This window comes from Syngnathus acus, chromosome 11, assembly GCF_901709675.1.
Source record: "Syngnathus acus chromosome 11, fSynAcu1.2, whole genome shotgun sequence".
Lineage (NCBI taxonomy): Eukaryota > Metazoa > Chordata > Actinopteri > Syngnathiformes > Syngnathidae > Syngnathus > Syngnathus acus.
The window spans coordinates 2,804,263-2,828,102 of NC_051096.1; the positions used below are offsets into that span (position 1 = coordinate 2,804,263).

The 23,840-nt window shown below is 47.7% G+C and overlaps 2 protein-coding genes across 5 annotated transcripts; both read right to left on the reverse strand.

Moving 5' to 3' along the window:
* Window positions 1-907: 907 nt before the first annotated feature.
* atp9b (ATPase phospholipid transporting 9B) lies at window positions 908-16,566 on the reverse strand. 4 transcript variants are annotated; one of them, XM_037263778.1, is made up of 28 exons: window positions 16,440-16,566; window positions 15,466-15,639; window positions 13,999-14,149; window positions 13,384-13,497; window positions 13,120-13,228; window positions 12,656-12,714; window positions 12,435-12,486; window positions 11,734-11,828; window positions 11,546-11,626; window positions 10,576-10,651; window positions 10,029-10,105; window positions 7,772-7,932; window positions 7,549-7,691; window positions 7,014-7,126; window positions 6,714-6,938; window positions 5,438-5,599; window positions 5,268-5,360; window positions 4,688-4,771; window positions 4,453-4,623; window positions 4,289-4,387; window positions 3,989-4,223; window positions 3,856-3,920; window positions 3,622-3,777; window positions 3,045-3,109; window positions 2,755-2,921; window positions 2,115-2,318; window positions 1,968-2,000; window positions 908-1,657 (listed from the first exon to the last, which is right to left on the reverse strand). In XM_037263778.1, exons 1-28 carry the CDS (start codon window positions 16,520-16,522, stop codon window positions 1,521-1,523), a joined length of 3,384 nt encoding a protein of 1,127 aa, XP_037119673.1. In that variant the 5' UTR covers window positions 16,523-16,566; the 3' UTR covers window positions 908-1,520. The 4 variants fall into 4 exon arrangements, 3 of the variants coding, with proteins under 3 accessions (XP_037119673.1, XP_037119670.1, XP_037119671.1); XM_037263775.1 differs by having other exon boundaries at window positions 6,714-7,126; XM_037263776.1 differs by lacking the exon at window positions 1,968-2,000 and having other exon boundaries at window positions 6,714-7,126.
* Window positions 16,567-17,178: 612 nt separating this feature from the next.
* Window positions 17,179-22,554, reverse strand: sall3b (spalt-like transcription factor 3b). Its single transcript, XM_037263784.1, has 3 exons — window positions 22,224-22,554; window positions 17,838-20,407; window positions 17,179-17,758 (listed from the first exon to the last, which is right to left on the reverse strand). The coding sequence occupies exons 1-3, from the start codon at window positions 22,453-22,455 to the stop codon at window positions 17,384-17,386; spliced, it is 3,177 nt and encodes a 1,058-aa protein (XP_037119679.1). The 5' UTR covers window positions 22,456-22,554; the 3' UTR covers window positions 17,179-17,383.
* Window positions 22,555-23,840: the final 1,286 nt, after the last annotated feature.

Sequence of the window (23,840 nt, forward strand, 5' to 3'; positions counted from 1 at the left end):
GTGTTCAGATAGAGGCGCAATCTGTAATTACTGCACAGATAGCTTCACGTAAAGCAAATAATTTTTGAGATTCAAAGAGGGAAGCTGGCTGCCTTGCGGGAACGTCTGGAAATGTTTGTCTGGGACATTTTTCGCACAAACCGAGTGACTATGTGGCATCAGATAGTCAGAAAGTCAACTCATCAATAAAATAGAAATATCAAAAATAAAATGGGAATCACCCTAATACAAATGACAGGCTAGAGAAACTAGCAATGTTATTTATAATCCTTTCAACAGAATTTTTGACACAATAAATGATTCTTTATCCTCAGTGAAAATGAACTAATATTGCTGCAGCTTATTGACCTTTGGTGACCATCTACTTTGACTACTGTACTGTATTATATTGCCACCTTGTGGCCAAGGTACACAGACTAGATGGAGCGGTTGAATGAATGCATAATAATGCATGAAACGTTAAAGTATGTTTCAATGAGGAACATAAAAAAAAAAACTCAAGTATTTTTTCCCCAAGAGAAGTTGAATAATCGCCAGGAATGTCCAAAATGTTATCCATCCAGAGCACATTTGGTAATAACGAGATTTTAGAGAACATTTCTGCAAAAAAGTCTGCGGCCGTTAAAACCATCTGGTGGCTGTCTCCATCTAGTGGCCAAATAAAGACAGTGAAAGCCACAGCAAAAGCTGACTGGGCAAAAAGTTTGCCATATTTTATCCCTACCTGTGAAAGTGATTTTTTTCGGGCTCAAAGAGGTAATGTCGTGTGTGAGGGCAGTCTGTAGATCTCCACATTTGGTATGAGTAGTTCCCCCCCCTTAAAATTATATTCCAGTTTAAAATTGTGTATCAAATATTTGGAGTTTTTCTACATTTAGTGGCCAAATGATGACACTGCAGGGAGAACTTCAAAAACCAGCAATATATTAAATCTTTCAATTTTATTGGATCTTGAATGGAAAAAGAACAGCTTAATTAGCAGCGACACGGTTTCAACTTGCAATGTGGGACGTAAAAGCACAACATGCGCAACATTTCAACACGACACAGGAATGCACTTTAGGGAAAGTTTTAAAAAAAAAAAAGAACGCCAACCACATTCCGTTCGACTTTTTTTCCCGCCTGAACACCTGAAAAACGATATGTGCGATCAGAGATGCAAACGGAGATGCCGTGAATGATAAAACTCATTCCGGACAACCCTGATTGCACTTTTGAGTAAAAACACTTAAAGATGTATATAAAAAGCATTTAAAAAATGACACTTGAGGAGCTTTGGATCAAAGTGCGTACTCCCTCTGGTGGCCATTTTGGTGTGTGACGAGTTCCTTTTTTAACTTTTTGTGCTCGCTTTGTTCAAGTAATCCCAAAAAGTCTGAGATGTCAATCAAAAAAAGGAAAAAGTGTCTGATTGCTCCAGTGGATCACTGACCTCCACATCCAGCGGCGAGGAATTGCGTCGGTTCAAAAGAAGAAAAATAAAAGTGCATGAAAATGATGAGCTGTCGTTCTTGTGAGTCTCAGGAGGCCAGTTTAGAGTAGCTCGACGGGGAGAATTTTCGCTTGAGGTACTTGATGATGTAGAGCGGCAGGCAGCTGACCAGCGTGATGGACGACACCTTCCACAAGAAAGGCCACGTGGTGATGAAGTTCAAGTCTGACAAAACACACACACACAATTAAAATTAAGATTGATCCAAATTGTGCACCTTAATAATGAATTTTGTGTCCTGTGCGTATTTGTTGCATTCATTCATCTTCCGAACAATTCATTTTTATAAATAAACATTTGGAACTGTATACCACGTGCGTCTTTCTCTGGTCATTAAATTGCACACACACGACATCACAGTAGGCTCCTTGGTGAAGGTCAAAGAAAACAACAGGATGGATGGGAGAGCAAATGGGATGTTGGCAAGGCAACTGAAAAAATGGCGTGCAAATGAGACAGACTGGGGACGACCTACCAAGAAAAGCTCCAAAGGACACCCTGCCTATGCCTGAGAGCCACACGCAAGCCAGAGAAGAGCAGGACGTCAAAATTAGGCCACCAACAGGACACACACAGATACACGCACGTATATCGCGGACAAGTCACCCAGCTCATCTCTCACCAAAGTACTCGTTGAGGAAAGCGAGCGAGGCCAGGTAGCAGCCCAGGCTGAGGAACTCGGCCAGCACCATGAGCCAGTGCCACGTGCGCACCGTCAGCGCCACCATCAGCAGCTCAGTCAGGATGAGCGACGTGAACGAGATGGCCACCACGTGCACAAACTCCGACTCGAACAGCACCAGCGCCCCGTACATCAGGATGCCCCCTGGTGGTGATAGGAGGGAAATGTAGAGAGATTTTTTTTATACACTAAAAAGTAAATAAAGACAAAAGGCCTTCCCTGATTACATAATTGGCTTTGCAGGCGGCACATTCCAGCTGGTCAACCTCCGTAATAAATTGCCTTCATATGTACCCCCCACGATCTTATATCATCTTCAAATCCAGCCTCCCTCCCTCCTGCTCACCAGCGGCCTTTAATTAAAAAAGGCCGTGCTGTCAGGAAGTCATGCCTGAGCACAAGCGCGGCGGACCTTTCCCACTGGCTGCACGGCTTAGCCATTACACAACGATCCTTTTACACGCATTGTACAAGCGGAGGGCGGCTGGAAACTTAAGACACTGAGAAACAGATTGTCTGACGGCCAAGGAGGGAGCGGAGGTGGTGGGCGGGGGACTGAACTTTTCTAATTTCACGTTACCTTGATACACGCTGACCAAAACCCAGATCAGGAAGGTCTTGAAGGAAAGCGAGCGGCCCTTGGTCAAGTCCTTGTAGAGCTCCGGGTAGAGCAGCGCCATCTCCGGCTTCACGTCCTCATCCAGGACCAGCGAGAAGACCGGGAACATGGTGTAGATGGTGGCATAACTGAAGTTCAAAAAGTGGTGCTTTAGAGCAGCAGTTTTAGAATTACTGTTGACGTGTGCGCGTGAGAAAAGGCGCTCAGGTTATAAATATGCCTGTAAAAATGGGAAAAAAAAAGAGACATACCCAACCATGAGGAATCCTTGGTACAAGGGAACAGAAGCAAAGTAGAATATGGACGAGAAGACCGCCTGATAAGCAAGAAAACAGGCAAATGAGTACGTTTGTGAAGACTTGGGATGAAAATCCATCTTCCACCGCTTATCCGCTGATCTGTCATATTCACGCTATGACCAGACTGACTGCAATTAGTCAATAGCGAGGTTATTTTTTCGGATTTTTAATTTTGTGTTTCAAATCGGGTTCATTTTGATTCGTTTTTAGCGCGGGCTTGTTAAATTTTATTAGTGTTAGTTTTTTCAAAAATGCATTATTTTGAATTTATTAGTTTCGGTATGAGTTTTAGTTTGTTTTTTTTAAATACATTGATTATTTGTCAAGTAAATCATAAAAAAATGTCAAATATTGTGTAATGAAGTGACGTTAATTACAATTCTGGAACAACTGACCTTGGTTCTTCTGTAGCTACGAATGTACACCAACACCCAAGTGAATACATTTAACGTGATAGCTGAGTTGCAAGCCGACACATTCAGATTGTGACGTGGTCTTTGACAGTCAGACTTGAAAAGCGGCAGAGTACCTGCATGGCGGAGATGATCATCCCACGGTGCATGACGAACTGGCCCAGGGCCGCTGAGCGCTTGTAGCTGTTCCTGCCGTGCACCATGAGGAGGCGGCCGATGTGCTTGAACTGCGTGATTGAGAAATCGGCCGCCAGCGACGCCTGCTTGCCTTCCTGATGGAATCGCAAAAATGATGTGCCCACCAAAGAAAAAAATAAATAAATAGCTGCAGATTCCTGAGTGACATTTACCTTTCCTTCGATTCCAATCCCGCAGTCGGCAGCTTGGATCATGCTTACGTCATTACCGCCGTCACCTAAGAGCAAACAGATGGAGACCAATTAGCGACAAGGACCTTCATGGCGTTTGCGCAAGGCGGCTGACCGATGGCGCAGGTTCTGTTGGCGGTGTGCTGCTGGAGCAGCATGACGATCTGGGCCTTCTGCGTGGGCGAGCAGCGGCAGCACACCACGGCGGGGCACTGGCACGCCAGCTCCACAAACTCGTGCTCGTAGTAGCGCAGGCACACCTCCAGGGAGTCGCCCGAGATGACCAGTGCGCAGTCGTGCTTCCTGCGGAAGGCGTTCAACTCCAGGTGGGCCTCCCCTCGGTTGGTCACCTTAACGCAAACACAGGTGAGGGTTTGTTTACTTTGCGCCTCCCCCCTCCTAAAAGAAAATTTACCGGTCGGAAAACATGGATGTCCTGGTTTCTGGAGACCAAATGAGAGCTTTTGGCGATGCATGTGGCCGTTTCAAGCTTGTCCCCAGTCAACATCCAGATCTAAACAACAACAACAAAAAGTGATACTTTGCATTCCTTTTCAACTTTGGATCTTCCGGGCCCACCTTGATGCCGGCGTTCCTGAGCAGCTCCAGCGTGGGCCTAACGTCGGTCTGCAGCTGGTCCTCCACGCCGGTCAGGCAGAGGAGCTCCAGCTCCCTCTCCAAGCTCTCCACCACCGCCGCCACTTTCAGGGTCCTGTCGTGGATGCTCAGTTTGGCCTGGTTGTAGCGGCTCTGCGAGGGGAAGTGGGCCGGGGTCAGCTTACGAACCGATTGGGAAGGCGCGGTGAACTTGTACCTCAAAGTCCTGGTACTGCTCCTCGGACAGCGACTTCTTAGCCACCACCAACGTTCTCAGACCTTCTCTGGCCATGTTGCCGCACTGACGGGAACCAACCAACAATGTTGACCAATTCAATTTTTTTGTTATTAGATGAGCAATAGAATTCAAATCGACAGGAGTTGAATTAGTCTGTGAATCGGGGAGAGTCTTCTCCGGCCTGGGGCAGAGGAGGGCCATAAAACAAAAGGAGACGGATGGCGTTTCATTTTAGGATACGAGGGCTTGATTGGTTTATTGACGAGTGGGCCTGACGGGGCATCGTTAGCAAATGATGTTTGCGAATATGACATATTGTAATTACTATCTGGGTCACTAATTAAATCAAAAGCCGCCCCTGGTGTTAAACGACTCAATACTGCCAATATGATTATTATGAACATAGACGCGGCCCGTTGATCTCTCAATGAACGTCCTGATTAGCTGAGAATATCGACAACGGGTTGGAAATAACACGGGGGGAAAAAAAATCATGTGATGTTGATGCCATTTTTATGCTCTCTTGGGGTGTGAGATGTTGATTGCTCCGATTGGGTACCTCTTCCTCCAACCAGTCGTTGTACTGGACGATGCTCGCCATGGCCACGTCGGCGCCCTTCATGTAGAACGTGATGTCACCTGTCGACTCCTCCTGGGTGGCCAATGGAAAATAGTGAATTAAACTATTACCGGCAAAAAAAATTGGGGGGATGAAAACAAGCGCCCGACCCTGACAATGATGCCCATGCGCTTGCTCTCGGAGGTAAAGGGGAAGATCTGCAGGATGTTGAAGGACAGTATCTGCCCAGCGGGCGTCTTGAGCTGCAGGGATCCCAGGTCTCGGTTGACAAGGGTGAGGCCCACGCTCTCCGTCCACTGCACTAGCGCCACCTGTGGCCACACGGACACGGTTTCATTAGCTTGTTTCGGACAAGTTGCTGTGAGACTAACACTTGTCAAATAGCGAGTCCACTGTTTGCTGAGACATCAGAGCATTATGGGATGTCCATCCTATCTCATTGGGTGGCAGATAAGCGCTTTCCTGCCCCCTCCTTTCCTCCATCTCCCCTCGGCAGGAACTGCGAGCCCCCACCGAAGCCCTCCGGCGAGTGAGAGAGCGTTCAGCTGCACACGACAACTCTCAATGGCTTCATTTTCAATTTTGCTCACTCAAAGGTTGTTATTATACTCTGACCTACAAATTGGGACTTCCTGTTAATACCCAGTCATCCATCCCTCCCTTCTAAACACACACACACACACACACAGCCACTCCCCCCTGAACCCTTCGAGCTGCCTTTTTGACGAAACACATGTGAATGATTATCCAGCGTGTCCATCCATAGCTCACACAACACACCCGCAAAGTTATTCAGTGTAATTGAGGACGCTTTGCATCTAATCTGATTTAAATGCTTATATTAGAGTAACGGTTCTCTAATCTTTTGGCTTCAGGCAATTTTTTTCTGAATTCGAGTTTTGATTTTCAAGAGAGAGAGAAAAAAAAAAAAGCCCACAGCGTTAGTGTGGGCAGGACGGATCATTAAAGGCGATGCTGCATTCAATGACTGAGGTGAAAGAAAGTACAAAATAAAAAAAAATAAAAAACAAGGGAGTGACAGAACAAAAGGGCAAGGGGGGGCCTCTTGTCACCTCAGAGAGTAAATTAAATATTGATCAAGCCAAGCGAGCGGATGGATTTGGGACGCAGTGGTAGTGGGTGAGGGGATGTAAATAAAAACATACATCAGACGGGACAAGAGATGAGATTTAGCTCTACTTCCAACTGTTTTCGGTTTGCTCAACTTTGCAATTACCTCCAACATCTGGGAAAATTATTGATTTTCTCATGGCAATTTCTTTTTTTTAAATTCATTATCTGCTTTTGTAGTTCATAAGCATAAGCCCATAGAGACTTTTAACTAGCTTTGGAAGCTCACAACCTCTCAGGAGACAAAGCGGTGTTATTTTGTTGAACAATGGTTTTGGGGGGGTGGGGGGCTACCTCATCGGGACTGGAAGCCTGATACGTGCGGTTGTCGTCACTGAAGTCCTGCTCGGCCTCTGCCGCTTCGGTCTCGCTGCACGCCTCGTAGACAGGCGTGACGTTGTGGCACAGGGCGATGGCCTTCACCGCCTCGTGGATGCGGCTGCTGACGCTCTTGCGGACTTTGGGGCCAGGCGTCTGGGATTTCTGGGACGCAGTGGCCGAGCCGCCGCTGGAGGAGCCCTGACAGGAAATGACAGACATTCTTTGAACATAACACTCACAATATTTTTTTTTTTGCGCTCTGGATAAGCTAACCTGAGCATAGGACTGGATAATATGGCTCTGGATCTCATCCATGGTGTCGGTACCGTAGGACACGGTCCCCAGGTGCAGCCTCTTGAAGATCATCTCGTTTTGGGTCAGAGTGCCTGCGGGTCACATAGATTGAAGGAAAATAAAAAGAATAAAAAAAACAGTTGTCCGCCTCTACAGGATGATTACCGGAATAAATGTTTTGGGACACATTCCACCTGCAGGTGGAATGTGATGAGGCTTGGACCTGAAACCTCATTAGAGTGATCACAATATATCACATGACCCACATCCGGCCCTAATCTCATTGCCAATACAGACACAACCAATGTGAGCAAAAACGACTGTCGTTTTAATGGATGCCGCCGCCAGATCGTACCACGAGGTGGAAGCGATTCCCGCCGATTGATTATTCCTCATTCTATTAACCGTCAACCTGGATAAATAGGCACTAAAGGCAAATCCATCCCGACCTTGAAACAAAAAGGGCTGCGGGATTTTATCACCCCGAGGGGACAGAAAAGCTGGCCTCGCTTGCCTGTTTTGTCCGTCAGGAGGTAGACCAGCCGGCCCAGTTCTTCCGGGATGGTGCTAGTCCTCACCACCGTGCCGGGGATGTTCTCGTCCTTCATGATCATCCAGCCGTAAGCCGCCTTGCCCATGTCCAGGTTCACTCGCAGGCTGCGTCAACGAAAGCAGCTCGTGAAAACCATTTCAAGAATGAATTAAAAAAAAAAAAAAAAAACGGTTCTCCGAGGTACCTGATGGGGATGATGTAGGAGAAGAGCACCACAAAGCGGAAGAGGTTGCGGAGCCACAGACCTACAAAGCTGTGCACGGCTTCCATGACGATGGACAGAACCAATTGGGCAAAGAACAGGGCCTTGGTGAGACGGTTCAGTTCCAGGTCCAGAAGGCCCACCTGCAGACAGAAGTTGGGGGAAAAAAAAGGAAAAGGGCAATATAATTAGAAATTTGTATTCATGTACTTTTTTAGGAGATTGGAAATAATTTTAAGTCGTCTTCTTAATACGTCTTTCTGGATTAATACTAAACAAAAACTAATGAAAGACATTCTTTGCTGCTGGCTTTTGTCATGCAAAACGTGTGTATGACATAAACGAGGTTATTGCTGGCTTTTTTTAACGACACTACATTGTCCCCTTTGAATGCGACCAGGGGTCAAAGGAGTTCCCATATTGAGATGGCTCTGGGGAAAAAAGGGACAAAAAAAGGGAGGAGGGGGGTGAGGAGTAGCGGGGGTCAAAGTTGTCTTTTATTTTTCAAGTGCGTCTCACAGCCAATGGAGCATGTGGGAAAAAGATGTCAAAGAAAGAAGCTGCCCGGCCCATTTCTGGCAGCGGGCACGGAGGGCTTTCATGTGACGCAGTGCACTGACAAAGACAAAAAAAAAAACAACAAAACCCCAACATAACATTTCCCTGCGCTCGAGGAGCAGCGATGAATAGGAAGCAGGCAGGGAGTACGAGGAAAATTCCTCCACTGCTAGTGGACCCCCAGCAAGCACATTTCCCCCGAGGATCGGACCGACCCGAACCAGCCCGAGAGAGCAGTGCGACTGATTTATCGGGCCGCGTTAAAACTCCAAGTAGCCCGGCGCGGGGTGGGCGGGAGCCCCGGCGACAAGGTTCATGCTTGAGCTATTGAGAAAAATAGAAAAGGTGGTGGTGGTGGGAAGGGGGGGGGGGGGGTGGTTGGGGGGCACGGTGGGATTAAAATGAAGAAAAATTAAGAGCGAGCACACAGCTGAAAAGCAAAAAAGGATCCCCTTTAGGCAGAACAATGGCCGCTCTACGTTCCGTAGGCCCGGACGGGGGATCGGATGAAGTCATTATACAGCCGGTCGAGGCGGGTTCGGGGTGGGAGGGAGTGAAAGGGCTCAATTACCTCAACCTTAAAGATGTGATCAGTGAATAAAAGAACATATTTCACTCCAGTCGTCCCCCACGCTATTAAAAGAGGAATGATTTGTTGTAGCGCTCCGTAAACGTGCGTGTGAAATCGGAGCTGCGATTTATTTGTGGCGGGAAGTAACAGACTATAAATGCTTTTTACTTTCAGTCGCTAAATTTGAACACAGGCGTCTGTAGCTTTGGCTTTTTAGAATTGTTATTAAAATACTTTTGCACGTGATTTTATCTTTGTTGTCTGGTGCGAGTGCTCTCGAGCTGTCTGTTTTGTCAGGATGCAGCTTATTGCTTTTAGCGTGAGATTTAACGGACATTGATTTCTTAGCTTGTTCCAATGACAGTTTGAGAGGTTTTTTTTTTTTTTTTTTGGGGCAACAATGACGGTGTTCCGAAAGGCTGCGTCGGACGATCAGACACAAAGAGACAATCCTTATTCGGCTTCCTGTCAGGCAGATCCTTGTCCCGCCTCGATTATATGAGGCCAAAAACATTGTCGTGCGCGACTATCGACTTTGACGCCTCGCAATCTCCGCTCGCCGCATGGGCACTTGTGACATCATCCTCTTGATATATTGAATTTCTCTCAGACTGCAGCCGGCTTGAGCTAATGCTACACTGGATCTTGGTCCAAGAGAACATAAACGCCAAATTAGAAAAATATTTTTAAAAAAATAAAATTGAAAATTTCTTTAAATTCTTTTTAAAACAAAACGAGCCTTCTTGCTAAAATTACACCGGCAGACATTTTGATCCACTTTGAAAAAGATGTCGTAAGTTGAACCACGTTGTGCAAACACTTTTTTTTTTCCCAAATCATAAACGCAACAGCCGAAAACTCAATCAGCCGACCCTCGGAATCATTTTCATCAATCTCTGTGAACAAAACACTCGATGAAGGGATTTTGCGGGATTAACTCCTCGCCAGAAAAAGTCATTTAAATCCTCCCCTTAGTTAATTTCCCTTTTGGGTAATTAGCCAACGGCAATGACCTTTTCCCCACTGACAAGAGATTGTCATTGAACACAATATTGTGTTGATCTGGAAAGATTAGTCAAAATGAATTCGGCAAAAGTAAAGAACCTCCACCTTGTTTTTGGCGTGGGACGTGTTGAGCACGCTGCGGGTCTCCTTGCCGGTGTAGATCACCACCCCGATCACGGTGCCTGCCAAACAAACAAACAAGACGAGTCATGGCGCTCATTAGCTAACCCCCCCCAAACACGTTTTAGCAAGATCAACGGCATGACGGCCGAGGCAATAAGACCGCCGAGAAGCGTCGGCGTGTCTCGTTGTCACTCAAGTCGGGTGTTTAATACACCCCGGGAGCGCTCACGAGACCCAAATCGATAAGCTGCTATCTTGACTGGCCAATTCATTAAGGCGGCCTTAGAACAAAGACTCGTTCATATAAAATTAGCCGGCGCAAGTTTAACGCGAGAACTTAAAAGGGCCAAGATAAAATCTGAAGTATTTGAAAGAGGATCTTTCTCAACATTGTGTTTTATCTTCTGGTCAAGGTCAGGACATTCGAGAGTTGGGGCGGGTGAGGTCGTTTGGTCACCACAAATCAATGGCCAGCGAGGGAGTCGCAAACACTCTCGGGAGACACCAGGGACGGACGACGCTTGCTCACCCGACGCTACGACCGTGCTGGCCCACAGCGTATTTTCGATGCTCAGGCTCTCGTGGACCTGGGGGTCGGCGTCCTCCTATGAAAGGAGGATAAAAATTGAGATAAGACTTCTAATTTCCAGCGAGCAGCTGACATAGTCATACAGTAGCTCTTTTTAATCAATACAGGGATTCTTTTAAATGAAGCAAAAAAAAAAAAAAAAAAAAATACAGCAAGGTCACATCGGTGAGATTTCACGGCACAGGAGAATAAGGCCCCCGTGTGTGTGTTGGGGGTCTCTCTGGTTTCACCGCCGCCCTCTTAAATAAAGCCAAACGCAGGCAAACGGTCTGGCCCAGAGTGGTGAGTGCGGGCTCCGGTTTCATCTCAAATGGCTGTCCCGATATAATAATTATGACACCCAAGCAGCCACATCCTGTCAATCCTCACAAAGCAGTGAAGTGCATGAAAAATAAATGTCAGGGCGGCCCGACGCTTGACCGCTCTGACATTGTCATCGCGTCAAGGAGGAGGCGGGGGGGGCTCATAAATAGGTAAGTTCATTTTCTGTGGGAACCCAATTTCTTTTTCTCCCCACCCCCCCCACCCCACCACACCGCCATCGCCAGCTTCCCCTTCCATCCTGCTCTGACTCAAAGCACACGATATGCAAAGGAAGGCCACGAAGGATGAATGAGTGGAGGAAGTGCTCGCTCACTAAGCCTGCCTGGTGTGTGGCCAAGAGTGAAGACAGACCACAAAGGCCGCCTTTGTCGTGCCGCTCTCCTCTCTGTGGGGGCTGTGCTAATCTGCTATTAATAAAAAAAAAAAATTAAAAAAATGAAGCAACAAGCAAGCTAGACAGGATAGATGGGAGCTCGCTAGCTAGCGGCAGGCCCTGCGTGTGATGTAAGATGGACGCGAAGACAAGACGTACTTTGTTGACGCTTTGTCAACTATTTGGTGAGGATAGGAAAGAAAACAAGTGTACCCGTGTGAAGTTGCCCTCAAAACTGTGGATGTCCAGCTGAGGCTTCTGGGCGTAGACGAAGGCGTTGATGGAGAAGAGGTCCTGAGGAACCATGGACATAATTAGAAATAAACCAAACCATCATTCATTACCAATTCTTTGACCACAGCGGCTTCTACAAACACTGAAGCCTTGAACCGAAATTTTACCCCCACTGCCGGAAGCCGCTGCGTGCATCCCACCGCCACTTTCAACTTCCAGTCTGTCTCGCCGTCCAGCTGGTCCGTCCTGATGAAACACGCCCCTGAATCAGATGACAAAATACATCGGTGAGATTTGCGGTTTGGTTTTCTCTCTGTGCTACTGCACCGTGTGTGTGTGTTCAAAGAGCAGGTTGAAGACGACGATGATTTCCATTTGCTGGTTTTATGATAGCAAGCTTTTTTTTTAGAGGAAATTAAATGGTTTTGGTGTTTGACACAACAAGAGCATGATAAAAAAAAAAAGAAATGTGAGGAAAACTTTTTTTTTTTTTTTTGCTCCTTATAGTGTGCTGGTCTTCAACCAGCTCCTGTGTTTTCCCTCTGTGCGAATAAAGACGCTAATAAACAGGTCGGACGGGCAGCCGGCGTAAAATGTTGACCTGCATCGATCTTGGGCAATATTACGTGTGAAATTGATGGATGCGGGCCACTATCTGACAGGTGGGCTAGAGGGCGGCTGTAAAGCGTCCCCCAGAGGCTGAGCTGTGATGGAGAGCGCCGGGATGATTCACGCTAGTCAGCGGGACGGCGTGTCAAAGACAAATATGTGCTTATGCGCCGTGCGTGTTCAAGACATAAAGACGTCAACAAGCGCCCGGACGAGCGTGTCGCTTAACAGATTGAAGGCAGACGTCATTTCTGCTCACCGTTCTTTTCAGACGTCCTCATGAAGATCATGTCTGCGGGAATCCTTTGGTTCTAGGAAGAAAAGGAAAGGTGGAGAGTTACCCATTGCGGTTGCTGAGGTCATTTGAATCTTGCTGAATTATTAAACAAGGTCTTGACTTGGATGGTGAAAACTAGTAGCAAAAGAAAAACTTCAGTCCATTTACAATGACTGTTAGGGTAATGACTTTCTTTCAATCACCTTCTCCACAATAATCAGGTCGCCTACTTGGATGTCTGAGCTCTTCACCTGGATTTTACCTGAAGGAGGGAAAAAAAACCCACGTCAACGACAGCATATAAATCCATACCGAATTTAATTCTTTTTGCGTCACCTTGCAAAAGATTGATTCCCGTTAACGTGATGACGTAATCGCCTTCGGTTGTCTCATAACTCTCATTTTTATCGTCTCACTATCCTTTGCAAAGTATCATACTGCCCGGCTTAAGAGGTGTGACAGCACGACTGCAAGAATATCGCACAAGGGGGTCGGGGGAGAAGATCCTAAGCAGCATTTAAGGGGGAAAAAAAAAAAAAAAAAAAAAAAAAAAAAAAACTCTGCAATTACAGCCAGGGGACGACTCATGTTACGGGGGTGATTGCGTTGGTTGATAGCGGGGAGTATCGACTATCGGCGTGTCAGCAAACAGTCGTGGCCGGCTCACCGCGCAGCGTCAGCTTGGTGTACAGCTGCGAGTTCATCTCCTTGTCCCGCCGATGGCGCCGCACCTCGTCCACCGCCTCGCGCACCATGGTGACCGCCAGCACGAAGCCCTGCGACAAACCAGACATCTGAATGATGACGCAAATAGGAACTGGGTTTGATTATTAGTTCATAAATGTTCGCGTGAGGTGCAGGTGCCTGAACGCTTCAGTATGACACACCTCGTCACCCAGTTTTTATTTGTGAGAGTGCGAGAAGGCTTTACCAGGGGCGCCCAGTACGTGTACAGGTATCCGATCTTCAGCGAGGGCACAAACTGCGAGCAGGCCACCACCAGGAAGTAGAGATTGAGGAAAAACTTGAACTGCTGGTAGAGAACCTGAGGGCCATGACGACACATCATCAGGATACGACAGCAACTCGCCTAAACTTTACGAGGAATCACACAAAGCTCTCGGGTCACACTTTGAATAATGCTTGTAATAATGAGAGCGCGGCGTCCGGCCGGATCGATAGGAGCTTAATGAACCCCCCTGACCTTTAGGGCGGCGGGGGGAGTGCAGGCTAAACCCAATTTGCACGTGATTAATAATTCAAGGCGCAGGGAGCAGAACGGCGCATTTGTTCTGAATATGGACAGGTGACATTTTATGGTGGGGGAGTGAGTGAGTCTCTTAATTACGCAGCCGTTTGAGTTTTAAGACGTAAGATTGACTGTTGTCCCCTTGCGTGGGACGCTCAACGACAAGACGCTAAGTAGCGTTGAAATATGCAACTAATGTCAGGGCAGGGACGTCTTCACTTTAGGATAGTTTCAAAAATAGAATGCAATATTCACTTTTTTAGCAATTTAAAATGATTGCGCAATCGAAGCCATTACCCCTGGCACAAAGGTGAAGATGTTGTACTTCTGGTTGTGGATGGAGTTTTTGGGGAACTTCTCCTCGCACTTCTCCGGATGGCCGAGCCACACAGTGCGGGCTTTCAGTTCCTTCTTCCGCCGGCACATTCGGACCAGGCAATCGCAGCAGCTGGGGACGACAAAATATGATAAATGAAGTCTTTTTAGTTTCCACGTGAGGAGCATTTGATGCAGTGAGGTGAAAAGGTTAGCGTTTTCGCCGGGGGGGGCGGCAAACGTTCACAGTTCAATTTGCGAGCAGAGGCCCGGGCAGACAAAAACACACTCTGTGCTTTGTGGCATCTTCAGACACACTTTGTGCCCTTGTTTGCGGAGCATCGCCAACATGCGGGCATGTCACCAGATTGATTTATTACAGCGAGGCAAACAAAAAGGAAAGTTTGACTTCCTACGCATCCACCTGCTAATGACGACATTGCGGCGTATCTGGAGCATGACATACAAAGGTTGTGCCACCGCGTGACCCATAGAAAAAAAAATTCATTTGTTCAACTTCAATCCTAATATCAAAATAAGTTCTCTCTGGCGAGGGACCGTGCACCCAAAAAGTTTTCGAACCCCTAACACAAAGTAGCCACAGTTTCATCTGACCTCAATGTACATCGTCATGGTGACTGACTTGGCTTTTCCACCTTTTAAGCAACAAAAAAAAAAAAATTCAAATCGACTTTGGCGTTGACAACTTTTTGACTGTGTTTGCGTTGGCGGCGACGCTTCACCTCGGTGCGCTTGGCGTCCAGATTCATACGGCAGATTATTTGAGCAAATGAAGGCTATTTAAATAACTGCGGCTTAGCGGGCTCGTGAATTATTTGCTTTTTATAATCCCGAGCGGTGCACATACAAAATTACTGGAAAGCATCAAACTGGTCAGCTGTGAAAAATCCAATTTGTTCATTAGCGAGGGGGTCCGCAGGAGCGGGGAGGGGGGTTGGGGGTGTATCGATTCTGCAGGAGACGCACCCCCGGCAACTATCGCCGAGCGCTCTTTCTTGTTTCGGCGTCAAAAGCTTCCTTAGGGGATCAAAAGCTGCCAAATGCACGTCGGGCGGCAAAACGGTGACCTCGATGGTGACTTTGCGCTTCACGCACAGCTACCGATGCGTTGGAAATCCAAACTGGCACTCTCGTGTACACACACCTTTGATGCCAAGCTTAACGTGTACAGAATGACAAAAAAAAGCCATAAATGTGTTTGGTGCTAAACGTAGAAGTCCAAACGAGATGCAAAATGCGGCATAAATAAACAAAAACAATGACAGTTGAGGTAATGAAGGATATGAATACAGAATGTATTGACATAAATTCAGGCTTGACTACTTGGGTGGTTTCAAAAGTCAAACAAGAAGACAACAGGGGGATTTGGATTCACGTCACCAGAAAACAAGAGGAAATGCTAACTGTCAGAAGACTTGTGAGGCTTACCTTGACCAGAGAACTTTCCAGCCACCGAGGAGGAACCAGCCAAGTCCTCGCCGTCTGTGGTTAACCCGGGCCCGCGGCAGTGTTTGGTAGTCGTTTTCGTCGTTCTCGAAGGCCTCGTCGGACATCATCAGGGGCATCTCATCCAGGCTGGACGGCTCATCGTCCACGGACAATCTGCCGAGATGAAAAATGCACTCGAGGGATCTCACATGGAAGTCCAAGTCATCAGTGGCACCCACCGTTTGCTTTGGAGCTCAAGTCAACACGCTTGAGTGTACTTAAGAAACTTGTTATGCAAATAACGGGAATAGACGTACGGAAGTAACATGAAATACTTGAGCTAGGGTCTTAACAATGAGACAATGCAGTGTGAATATGAATTTAATATTTATGTCAAGATGACAGTACAGTTGGGGGCCACCATTTTCAAAAGCCAGTAACATTGTGGTATTCTCTCTTTTTACTATTCAGGCTAGTGGTAAGATTCACTAATAAACATCGGAAGTGTTTGGCGTACTACTATCAAACTCCATATTCTCTGTTGGGATCTCGTTGATTTGGTAATCAACTCATTTTCGGGCAAATATTTACCAAACAAATGATTTTCCACCGACGCTCATAGTGACCCAAAAGTTATTGTCGGTCACGTGATACGGCACAGCTGACACACAGCTGATTAGCGCAGCAGGGGTCAATTTTGATTTTAAGGAAAATGATGAAAATATCACAAATAAACAGATGACGGACTTTCATCGAAGCTTCCTGGCTGTCACCTGTCACACGAAACAAAAACAAAATCGGGCGGAAGTCGACAAGAGCGGAGATGCTATTGTAGCCCCACAAGCTAACAGTCTCGCGACAGTAAACACACGTATAAACACACGCCAAGTTGACGCCATAACAGAAACCAGAACATTGTAACTCATCATCTCGTCACTCAGCGGCGGAAGCGACAGCAAAAAAAGCCCAGATACCTCGAATGTCGGACAGAGTGGTAGTAGTAGTGGTTTCTCCGCAAGCTTTTCCGTATCGGATCTAACGGGATGCCGTCAGCCATGTTGACCAAGCGATGATGTCATCCATCCGGGGGCGGGGTTTATGTCGCCTTCACAAACTCGTGTGGATTTCAAGACATATTTCTCTTTTCTCTCTAAGATGTTACAATTGTGGGTGAAATAGCAATGAAATTAAAAGTAGAATAATAATAAAAATAATAATTCATTTGGGTGGATTTGGGGATATTGGTAGATTAGAGGAACAAAATGATTGTTAAAAACTCTGAGGTTTGTGAAGGCAACACAAATACAAATAATTATTGAGCTATGTTCATCAGTCTGTACTATCTTTTTTTTTAAATCAGTTTTTGCAATTGTATTTCCAGTCATATTTATCTGTCACCTGACGGTCTATCAAGAGAAGGTTGAGGTCATTCTTATTCTACATTTTATTCGGCCTGACAATTTTCCCACAAGAACATAGAAATCCGATCATTGAGTTTTTGTTTTGCTTTGAACGTGTTGGCGGTATTGGTGAGCATATGTTGTGCTTTGCACCAGCTAGCAGCATTGGGCTGCTGTCCAAACTAAGAGCGCAGACTTTTTGCATTATTGATTCAAACAACATTCAGTATGTTCCCTTCTTTCCAAGCAGCTCCAAGCACGGAGTGTGAAGTTTCTCATGCACTTTAAATCAAAGAAGAACAAGAAAACAATGTTCAGTGGTTAAATATGAGTATACTTGACTTCACACTTTGGAGAACTGTGTGAGCAGCAGAGAACAGGTACAAAGAAGTACTTTGAAAATGAATTTATGTACAGTATATGCTCTCTCATACATATCAAGCTGCAAAAAAACTGGAATTCACTGTAAAAGGAAACCAGCTGGTTCACAAATACTTTAATGTCCATTATAGATTGCATCAATTGATTCCGATTTCTTTACTGTCATCGATCAGCATAGAAAAGCGTCTGTTGCTCGCCAGTTCCACGCCGCTCTTGGCCAGGCTCGAAATGGGCGTGGCCATACTGTTCGCTCTGTCCATGCCAGCGGCCATCGGGCGCAGCGGCGTCACGCCTCGGTTTTGAATCACCGAGATCTCGTTGTTCTTCAGGGCCAGGCCGTTGGTGATGGCGCTGGCGTAGCGGCTCCAGAAGCCGGCGTCCACGTGCATGGCTCGAGCGGCCAGGTCGAACTTGACGCCCTCGGAACCCAGCAGGGCCATGGGGTTGTCCACCGACAGACGTCGGCCCCTCCTGGCTGGCGCGTTGTTCCACATGTGCGTTCCCATGTGAACCTGTTGAGGAACGACAAAAACAACGAACGTCAGAAGACGACGCACGCTAATTTCAAAGTTAGCTTTTGTTCGGCCCTACCTTCAGATTGCCCTTGGTGGTGAAGGCTCGGCCGCAGACGGAGCAGACGAAGGGCTTCTCACCGGTGTGCGTGCGCTCGTGGATCTGCAGGGCGCTGGCCGAAGAGAAGTTCTTCCCGCAGGCGGTGCAGTTGTGCTGCTTGGGCGCCCGACGAGGAGGCGCCGGTCCCAGCAGGGCAGCTATCCCCGAGCTGGTGACTGTCGGGTAAATGGCTGACATGTTGACGCCCAACATCTGGTGCGGTTCTGTGTAACCGTTCCCCTCCGACTTTATTGATCTGGTTGAGCCGCTGGTCAGCAGGTGCGTGACACCTTGAGTTCCCAACTCGCCTTGGTAGTCGGTGCTTTGTGCAGGGGATAAAGGCGGTGTCGCGGGGGGGCTGGTGGTTCCCAGATTTTCCATTCCTTTCTCAGTGAAAGAACATTCAATCTGAATCTGGTCATCATAACCATTGGAGGAGCTGAGCTTCATCGTGGCGTCAATCAGATGGCTCTCTGGCGAAGATTTCGGAGGACTGATCACATTTTCAAGCTCCTGCATTTCCTCTGCGTCATCTCCCTCCACAAGGTCATTGCTGCCGGGACTGTCCAACCTCTTCTCGTCCTCTCCCTCCATCTCCCGAAGCCCGTCCAGCAGAGCGGAGTCGGGGATCCGCCCCACCATGTGCATCCGGATGTGTTGTTGGAGGATCACGGCGTTGGTGAACCTCTTCTGGCAAATGGGACAGGAGTGTAGCACCTGTAGCGGCGGGTTCTCCCTGTGAAGGCCCAAGTGGGTCTTGAGGTTGCCCCTAGTGGTGAAAGCCCGGCCACACACCTTACACTTGAAGGGCCTTTCGCCCGTATGAATGCGGTAGTGCATCTTGAGTGCGCTGGGGCAGCTGAGGACTCGCTTGCACAGGACGCACTGGTTGGCGTCGCTGATCTTTTTGTCGATGTTCTCCACCAGCTGCTGCAGCTTTGAGGTTTCCGAGGTTTGCATAGACTCCAGGAGAGCGCCGGGGGAAAAGTCTTCCGGCGAGGGCGAGCTGGAGGCGGGAGACGCCGATGCCGCAGGTTCTGGCGTTGTCGCTAAAGATGCGTTGCTGCTTTCCTGGGTGACTTGCAAGATCTGCATGCAGCTTTGTGGAAGGTGCACCTCCTCTGTTTTGATCCCGCTGGATGCTTCCATCTCCTGGTTGAACTGTCCAGTATCTGAAACCGGAGACAATCTCGGGCTCGGCGCCACGTGCTCACCAGAAGGCGTCTGGTACGAGGATTGAACAGATGGCGTAACACTCGAAGGCTCACCGGAGCCTCCCACGCCGGTTCGAGCCACGGAAGCCGACAAGGTCGTTAAGACAGGCTTGCTATCCAGCCACGAAGAGACGGCTTTCTCTGGCGGCACGCTCAACCCGTAGGGAATCCCAGAGCTGGTTGGCACGTTGTCCAGATACTCTGGCACGGGGTATGGGTTCATCTGGACTTGAGGATACTTGTCTTTGTGCCTCTGGAAGTGCACTTTCAAGTTGCCCTTAGTGGAGAAGCGATTGCCGCAGATGTTGCATTTGAAGGGTCGCTCTCCAGTGTGCGAGCGCAGGTGGATCTGCAGGGCGCTGTCGCTGCCAAACACTTTGGCGCAGAAGCGGCATTTATGCTTGAAGAAGGGCTCCTCGGGGCCGGGCTTGCTTTCAAACGACGGCGACGAAGCGCCGGGTGGCTTGGCCTTCCGCTGCTTCAACATGGCCACCAGCGGGTCCAACGCATTTGCCGTGGCGGCCATGCCGGCTAACGGGTTAGGGAAGATGACGCCGCTGGGCGGGCTGTGGGGCAGGAAGGCGACTCCGAGAGGATTCGAAGAACCGACGTAAGGGGGCATTAATGCGGAGACGCCGCCGCAACTAGAGAGGGATGGTGTTGAGTTTTCCGAGGAGGACGCGGAAATACAATCTCTTGATTGCGAGGGGGTCTTTTGTGATTTTTCAGAAACGGCTGACAACGAAACGGAAGCTTGGCCGTCCGGCGCGTTTCCTGACAGCGGTGGAGCGGACGCCGGGTTTGAATCCTCCTGCTTGTTGATGGTGGCCACCTGGCTGCAGATCTGCTCGATCAGGTGCAGCTGGTGAACCTGTTGCCGCTGCAAAGCCAACAAGTGCTCCAGGATGAGCGGGATGGCGGCTGAGCCCGACTGGCTGCCAGCCCCTTGGGAGAACTGGGCCACGGCCACCCTGGTGCTGTGCAGGATTTCCAAGGTCACGTTGGTGCTCGGCAGAGCCTGCCGGGTCTCGACGGAATCTACCGGAGGAGGGCTGGTGGAGCATTTCTCCACCGGCTTGAGTTCTACCTCCATCGCCTCGTCCAGGCTGTCACAGTCGGTCAGCGAGTCCACACTGGGGACCGGCGAGGGTCCCGCGGGGGATTCGCCGGCGCCGCCCCTCACCGTTAACACCTCCACGCAGGATTTCCGATGCTCGCTCAGCTCGTTCCAAGTGAAGAACTCAGCGCAGCATTGGTGGCACACGTGCGTGTCCTCGCCGCTGGGGGAACTGCCCGTCCCGCTGGGGTCTTCTCGTTCCACGTCTTCAGCGGAGTCTGGCAGAAAGACGAATGCCACGGGATAAATATTTGTCACACTGTGTTGCGTGGAGAACCGCAGGAATTTGGACCTCGTTTGGAGCGTATGGCAAAACATTTCGAATCAAATCGTCAATCCTGATTAAACATTCACATGTTGGGGGTCTTCAGTCACTTTAACACCAAATGTTTCACACACACTCTCGTCCTCAGATGTTAATAATCTGCCGGAAAAATCAATCGGGTTCAATAAAGTTATCTGACCTCCCCGTTGTGCATCGAGACAGATAATCAACATCCATATGTGCCATTGATTTGGCCTTGTGTTTATTTAATGGAAAAACAGGAAACGAGAGGCCTTTTTGGATTTGAGTTTGAATAACAATCGCTTTGTCCGCGACATTGAATAAAAAGCTAAGAGACGAGGACTTTTCATTCAATCTGTTCAGGCTTCGCGCCATTAGAGAAACAGGCGGCTCGAGAAAAAGAAAAAAAAGAAAGCAGATGGAAAGAGTCGACTTGACAAAACTCTTTTCTGCAGCCAGGAAATTAATACGACTCAATCCAAAATGGTGGATCTCAATTTATTAGATTACCTTGAATTTGATCAAGCAATTGGGCCCAATTGTCACAAGTCGAGTCGATAAAGACAATTTGTCTGCCTCGGGAAATGTTTTTAAAAAAAAGAAACTATCCACTTTTGACAATCCAAGTGTGCAATTAGCGGCGAGTGAAGGCGATCCATGCCAAAATAGGGTCCTGTCAGAGGTAAACAATCAGCAGCTCACCAACTGGGTGGTCTCGGCAAAAAAAAAAAAAAAAGGCGCGTTTCCAGGCTCACTTTACTTCCAGAGAAAACAAAAACGAGGTGTTTTCATTTTATTTCCATCTTTGAAATAGTTGTCCAACTATAATCCAAGGCGTGCGTGTATGCCGAGGGCTGTAATTCACTCCGTATAATAAGCCGAGCAAGTCGGGAGATTTACAACCGTTCCTGACTCTGTGGTTTTAGAAGAGGGGAGGGGACAGAGTCGCCTCTTGACCTTTCAACCTCTCATGTACTAAATGCATTACGAAGCGGACACGAGCGGGGCTGACTGAGGTCGGCAAAGGTCAGGACCCCCATCAATGATGGACGGCCGCTGGTTAAGAAACTGCGCCGACCAACTTAATATTCGTTAAATGGATCTTATTGCGGCAATTAGAAGTAATTTACATTACGTTACAATCAAAACAGTGCTTTTTATTTATTGTTAATTCAATCCCGGCAGCATGAGAAGGATCGAATAACATCTGCTCGGCCCGTAAATGAATTGAATTATACGGCATAGATGATGACGAGAGATAACATAGACGAGCAGATCTGCTTACGCATAAAAGTAATTCGGAAAGAGGATAATAAAACACAAACTTGATGCTGAGTTTTAAAAAAATAAATAGATGAGAATACAATTGAGCATGTCAATATATTAGTTCATATTTGATTAAATAATTCAATTAAATAAAAAAGTTTAAATGCTAAGAACCAAACATTCCGCTAAATCATAATAATTTAGCATGAAACAGAGGTTTTGTTTATTTTTAATAGTTATTTTGCTAACTTCAGTGCAATTGTTTGTATATTTTAGCATAGATATTTGTTTTTAAAAACTAATTACGTCACCAGAGCACTTTTCAAACTTGACATATAAAGCGCTTAAAATTTAAATAATCAGTAAATAAGAAAACTACAAATTAGGGAGCAACGTGAACTTTAATGTTCAACTTGTTTTGAGTGGTGCCGAAGAATTGTAATTTCGTCGCGCGTAACTTCCATGCACGGGAGCGAACGTACCGTCATGACGGAGAAGGCGGAAGCCGCTCCGGGGCTCGTCGCGTCCGGCCCGAAGATGCTGCGGCTTGGCTTGCTTGCGCCGGGACATGTCGCCTTGTGCACGCAGCGCGCCGCCGCCTGGCCCGCCGTCGTCGGCTAGCAGGGACTGGCAGCCGCCAAGTGCAAGCGGGCTGCTTGAAATGAGCGCACACGGAGCCTGCGCTGTGGACGCAAGCCGGTGGCGATTGCGCATGTCAGCCTGATGATGGAAGGATGATAGAAAAAGCGGGTGGGGGGGTTCGTGCTTTTAGGACCCTCGCTCGCGGGGGGGCTTTTCGCACGTATGGAAATGAAGGATGACGTTCAACAACTTCCCTTTTGGGGGGCGATAACCTGCTTTTACGCGCAACTTGGAGGGTCGGGATGGTCGTCAAACTTTGGCGCAAGAGAGACGTCCTCCATGCGGTGATGAGCTGGAGGTGCATGGACCTCCCACATCTTCACCGGCACAAAACACACACTACAAATCATATTACACTATTTACATTGTAGTTTTTTAATTTTGGAGAAAAAGCTTCGTTTTCAAGGCATGCTATGACGTCACGGAATTGCAAGCGGAGTGAAGAGCACTCGTTCCCAAAAACAAAGCTGTAATCCTCCTTTTCAAGCGGCATTGTGCCTCACCTTGTAAACAAGATGGACTTTGGCGAGGGGTTTCGGTCTAGAATCGGTTCGTTGATAATTGCAAGTACTTCACACCAGCGGGGCCGCTATATTGATCGCCGCGTCTTCTGTCGTGCTGCTCCGGGGAGATAAGAGGGGACCTTCGACGCTCCTCCGAATATCATCTCTTCGGGAAACTATCAAGTTTGCTTATGATGAATGGCCGAGCCGCGCCGTGTCGAGCCGCTTATCGGGATCCTTGATTTGATATTGATTTTGGTTAATCGGACCCGGCCGCAACTTGACCGTGATCTCCTGACGCTATTTCGACGGTTAGCTCAAGTATTTCACGTTATTTAAACATACTAGCACAACATTCCAAAGAAATATTTGTGGCCTGATAGCACAATCAATGCGGCCTATTTGGATTTGAATTGCAAATAAAGCCGTAAAATGTGACGTCACACGTCCGATCATGGTTTTCTTCCGGCTCCTCTGTTACATCTTTTTTTTTAGGATGTTTTACAAAATGGCAATGAGCCAAAACAAAGCGAGAAAATAAACATGGCTTCCCAAATGGGACAACTTTGGCTCGCATGCATTGCCCACGCAGTAGCAAGGTTTTGACATCTGTGAGTTTTCTGCAAACAAAGCTTTGTTTGTGAGCCCTTGAAAAACTTTGGTTTTTTTGTCCCAACCACTCAAGCTCCATCCTGGTATAAATTTGCAAAACAAGCCCGATTGTACGCGGCGGGCACGCGGGACGCATACAAATAGAATCCCCCTCCTTCGTTCCCGTGCACGGCCGGCTGACTAATGTACAATAAATCAAAAGGCGCTTTAGTCGCGGATCCGGTGCATGCGCTGTCATTTTACCTTTTTTTTTTCTTTACTGTATTTAATTGCAACTTTTTCTCTGGTAACGCGACACCGGCTCTTTCAGAATCTAAAGAGGAGATGGATAAGAATTTCTCC